The 4,988-nt window shown below is 37.1% G+C and overlaps 1 protein-coding gene across 4 annotated transcripts in view; it reads left to right on the top strand.

The window, feature by feature from the left end:
• Positions 1-3,077, top strand: part of nol9 (nucleolar protein 9) — a 14,495-nt gene extending 11,418 nt beyond the window's left edge. For all 4 annotated transcript variants that reach the window (XM_053642996.1, XM_053642994.1, XM_053642995.1 and 1 more), the window contains exons 11-13: positions 1-144; positions 715-848; positions 2,553-3,077. The exon at positions 1-144 is cut by the window's left edge and continues 31 nt beyond it. In XM_053642996.1, the coding sequence (XP_053498971.1) occupies positions 1-144; positions 715-848; positions 2,553-2,681 (407 nt within the window). In that variant the 3' untranslated portion in view covers positions 2,682-3,077. The remainder of the gene's footprint in view (positions 145-714; positions 849-2,552) is intronic.
• Positions 3,078-4,988: the final 1,911 nt, after the last annotated feature.

The following is a 4,988-nucleotide window of genomic DNA, read 5'->3' as shown; positions in this document are numbered from 1 at the left end:
CCCACTGCAACGTGGCACCCAACCACATCCTGTACACTGCTAATGCCAGTTTAGTGGCTCTGTGCTGTCTGAGTGAAAAAGTGGCAGGAAGAGGTGGACCTGTGCTGCTGTCTCAGACACCCATCTGTCAGTGTGTGGGCTTAGGTGAGTACACAGCACTTCCTCTTTTTCTTTTCTTTTTTTTTTTCAGCTGGAGATCAAGGGATGGGTAGAATACCATGTATAACATGAAAACATGACGACGCAAAGTGGGCAAGTCAAAACCTCGGTGAACTTTTGTTCTGTATTGTTAAAAAAAAAAAAAACAAGATCGGACTGTTTTCACACACGGGTTTAAAGACGTGTCGGAGAGATGAGATGTGACGTATATAATTTGATTAGCTCAAGTAGTTCAAGTCGTATCAAAAAGACATTGGTGTATTTTATCCCCCTGTCTTGTTAAAGCAGCATAGCCATTTTCCTATTTAGTCTCAGGTTTACATGTTTAGATATCTAGAGTACAGAAGAGGCTGACAATACCACATTGTTGCATGCAGGTGTTATTTTGTTGTTCATCTCAACTTACACATTCTGCGGGGGGGAAAAAAAAAGGTGTGTGGTTTGTCATTTGCAACGTCGAATGCAGTCCTCATGTAAAAGTAGCTCGTTTAAAAAAAACAACTGGCTGAAATTGAAACTGACTGTTGGTGTCACTTTTGCCTTACTTTGTTGAAGGTGTTCTCAGAGGGGTGGACGTGGCTCGAGGGCTCTACTTTCTAGTCACACCAGTGCCTCCTGCGAGCCTGAGGCAGGTCAACTGCCTGCTACTAGGGGAGATCACGCTGCCTAAAATCCTCCTCGCCGTCCAGGTAAAAGTCTGCGCCGTGATCACATAAAGCATTCACGGAACAAGAAGTCAGTCCGTCCGTCATTCGTTCACTATTTATTATATAGACTATTGCACATCTGGGGAAATACCGTCAGATTCAGGAAAACAGCCAACAATGTTGAGCATAATTGTGTATTTCTGCCTACTGGGAATTCTCCACTTTTGGGAAAATGTAAATATACGCTACCGGTCAAAAGTTTGTGGGCACTCGACTGAAATGTTTCTCATCATCTTAAAAAGCTTTTGATCTGAAGGTGTATGATTAAATGTGTGAAATCGGTGGCGTAGACAAAAATATAATCGTGCCGACGTACTCATTACTTTCATTAGAAAACTAACATTTTATTCACAAAAAAATCTTTTTTTAAACAGACGACTCTGAGTGAAATATTCCGAAAAGCAGCTAAGAGTCCAGCATCGGTGTGAACTCCTTTAATACTGTTTAAAAAACATCTCGGGGAAATTCCTCAAGAAATCGGTCAAGAAAACGCCAAGAATACATTTCTTCTGGAAATTCTAGTCAAAAAGGGCGTCGACTTTGAAGATGCTAAAATATTAAATTATTACTTATTATTTCTTATATTTATTTTGGATTTTTTTTTTATCACAAGATAATTCCCACAGTTCCATTTGTGTTACTTCAGAGTTTTGATGACTTTATTATTATTATTATTATTATTATTATTATTATTATTATTATTCTACCTTACTTTGTAAGGTATGACCCAGTTTAATAAACACTGCTGTCTAAGTGTGATCTCCTTACCCACCTGACACATGAATCCAACCAGCCACAACTTTTGAAACCGTTGCTCATGCAGCATCACAGGTCAGCGTAACACACGCTGAGGAAAGCACTATCCGCCCTCTTCCGCATACATGAGCACCCGATGCAGTTAGCGTCACTCTGATTGATTGTCAGGGGAAAGAATAATCCCTTCAATCCAGAGAGTCCGGCCAGATTTGTTCTCTCAGACGGACATGGCATTATCAGGATATCCTCTTTTCCCGAAGATAGAGCGGACGCTTTTCCGTTGTGCCGCTCGGGAGCCGAGTGTCAGGTTTTGATCATAAGTAGTTTATAAGAAGATATAACCGGAGATGTCCACGATGCACTTGGACGCTTTGTACAGATGACGGCTGTAAAATGTTTGAATGACCTGATAACAAGAAGAAATTCATCCAACAGGACTAAGGGAAGTAATTAGTGATTAGTCACTGATGTGGGACGGAGATCAGCCAAGAGAAGCGACGATAAGACTCCTGTTTATATGCGGCGCGTTACTTGTAGTAAAGAGAGTTTGTGAGGCAAAATGATGTGCTTCATCTGAACAGAAACGTACTCTGAGAACTCGCTCCAGAATTAGCACACTCGAGAGGACTCCTTTCTTAAGCAATGCGAGGCAGGTCTCCTGCTATTCGATGGCTTCCGTTAAGTTTTCATTAGGAACCTAGTGTTCATGACATTCATTCGACTAAAATATGATTCATCATCCTTTTATGATTTTAAATGTTTTAAACAAATTCATAATGTAGTCATGGTAAGATGAGATTAAAATAACACCAGCTCAACCATTCACTTCTTCCTCGTCTTTTTCCCCTCCCACCCCGGCCAAATCTTTTGTTTTCCTTGTTCGATATCTCACCGTGAAATTTCAAGTGTTTCAATCTTTCTCCATTTCAGCATGGTGTTGAAACTGAGCTGCCTTACATCACCACCGATTACAGCTTCGAGGTTGCCGGTGCAGGAAAAGTCCACGTTTACAAAGGGCTCACAAGATCGTGTTTTGTCAAAGCTAAAACGAGCAACTAAGCTCTTGTGTATGGACTTCACTTTCAGCGAATGATGTTTGTATCGATGTAATTGTTTTATATACCAAATAAAGAGGCTACAGCTGCCAATGTACAGAATGACCGACATTTTGCTTCTTGGATCAATAGACCATCTAAAGACACGGTGCATGATGGGAATGGTAGTTTTTAGGAGTCCTAAGCCTGCGCCTTGCCATATGGAACACGGTTACTTTAAAGCATTGTTGCCTGACATATTTGTGTTTCCTCTCTTGTTTTATATTTTCAGATATTTCCTGATACCGATAGTAACAGGTTTGCTTGCATACTATTCATTTGTCAGTTTGTTTCAGGTAACATTCACAGACTGTACAGCTTGTAAGATATTAAAATGGGTTTTCGCTTTTAGTCAAGAAAATCTGATTATTTCACTAATTTTTACAGCTAAAGTTTGTTTTAAACACCTAGAAGGAAGATAATGACGCACAAAACTCTCAAATGGTGGTTTTGCAAATTCTATTTATAGATAATGTGCAGTTAAAAACAAATGGGTAAAAGCAAAAAAACCAACAACAAAGTGTTAGTAAAGTGTTAGGCCGTGACAGTGTGCCTGGCCATCGATTCTACACGTCTCTTCAACTGTACTAACAGGATGAACACTTTTCTTCAGTGTTCACACATAAGGGTGAAAGTTGAGTTAAAAAAAAGAGATGAAAAAGGATGTGAATTTAAAAACAAAATGAATTTAGACTTTAAAAAGAAAAGTGTGTTGCTGATTATATATTGCATGTTTTGCATGAATCCTTTTCAGAGAATTGGTATTAAGTATGAAGCCTCCTATTTTTATCCCTTATGTGAAAGAGAAAACAAAAATAACTTGCACCAAACTATAGACAAGGCTGCAGTAATATCTAAATAATAATTATAATAATAAATAAATGTGTCCTACAAAAGGGACAAAATTCAACTATTAGTTTACATACATTTTACCAAACCCATTTTTATTTTGATTTAGTTTGAGAAATGGTAACTTGGATGCTTACTTTAATTACTTATCTAACTTTATGCATATAATTTCTTACTCTACTTACTTTCTTGGTTATTTGTTTACTTTTGATACATTCTTACTTTTTACTTAATTTCTTAACTTATTTATTTTACATACTTAGTTTACTTACTTTACTTATTTACTTTATATACTTTCTTTACTTAATTGCCTTACTTCGTTTCTTACTTTATAAACTTGCATAACTTACTTTCTTTACTTATTTTACATACTTTATTTACTTTACACACTTTCTTTACTTACTTGCTTTACTTTGGTTTCTTACATTATTTACTTACTTCACTTACATAACTTACTTTATTTATATAATTGTTTACTTTATTTACTTTCATATTTTACTTACTTAGTTTCTTATGGTAACTAAATAATTTTTTTCATTTTGTGTGTGTGTGTGTGTGTGTGTAAAAAGCATGGCCTTAGGATGGTATAATTAGACATGTCATCCCTGAATAAAGAGGAATGTGTATAATGGCTCACCATAGATAACTTCCTGTTTAGTCTTCTTTGAACCATGTCAAAGTTCAGACGCCAAACATGTCTCCACTTATCACTAGCTTGCATAATAAAGCAATATAACACTTCTGTCCAGCTATAGGCAGATGACACACAGCTGTATCATTCCTGGTACTCAGAGGTCTGTTTAGTTTACTGATTGTTTAGATAACTTGTTAACATGTAGATAGACGAATATCAGAGGTCCTTATTAGTGAAAATGAGGATCAAATAAAGGAGCGATCTCAACTCTCTGATTCTCAAGGCGAGGAACCACGTCATTAATCTAGGAATCCTTCCTGATAGTAACCTCAGTTTAAAAACATCACATTATCATATCCATAATAACTCTTATGATCAAGGACCCTCTGTCCACTACTCAAAGTAAACAAAGAAAATATGTACAGATCTCGGTTACAACTAGCCTCGAGTACTGGCTTACAGAGGATGTATACTACTGTCAGAATCCAGATATGCACCCGATCTCTCACTTATGCCAAACATAAATCTGGTCATCTGAAGATGCAGCATGGTCTACTGGATACACACTTGAAAATAAGCCTTGCCACTGGACCTTTGACCAGCTCTGACAGGTCTAATGTTCCTGTGCAATTCATGCAGACTATATTAGTCATGTCAAGCTTGTACTCATTTTTAAACCATTGGGGTAGTCCCTTGACTATAAGGATACAGAGATCAGATATTCTGGCAATGGGAACCTTGTCATATACTTAATTATTAATACATAAACTTCCATTTATAAATAATAAA

The sequence above is a fragment of the Ictalurus furcatus genome, chromosome 15, assembly GCF_023375685.1.
Source record: "Ictalurus furcatus strain D&B chromosome 15, Billie_1.0, whole genome shotgun sequence".
In the NCBI taxonomy this organism is placed as follows: Eukaryota; Metazoa; Chordata; class Actinopteri; order Siluriformes; family Ictaluridae; genus Ictalurus; species Ictalurus furcatus.
Note: the sequence above shows the minus strand (reverse complement) of the source record. Positions and strands in the feature narration are given on the sequence as shown.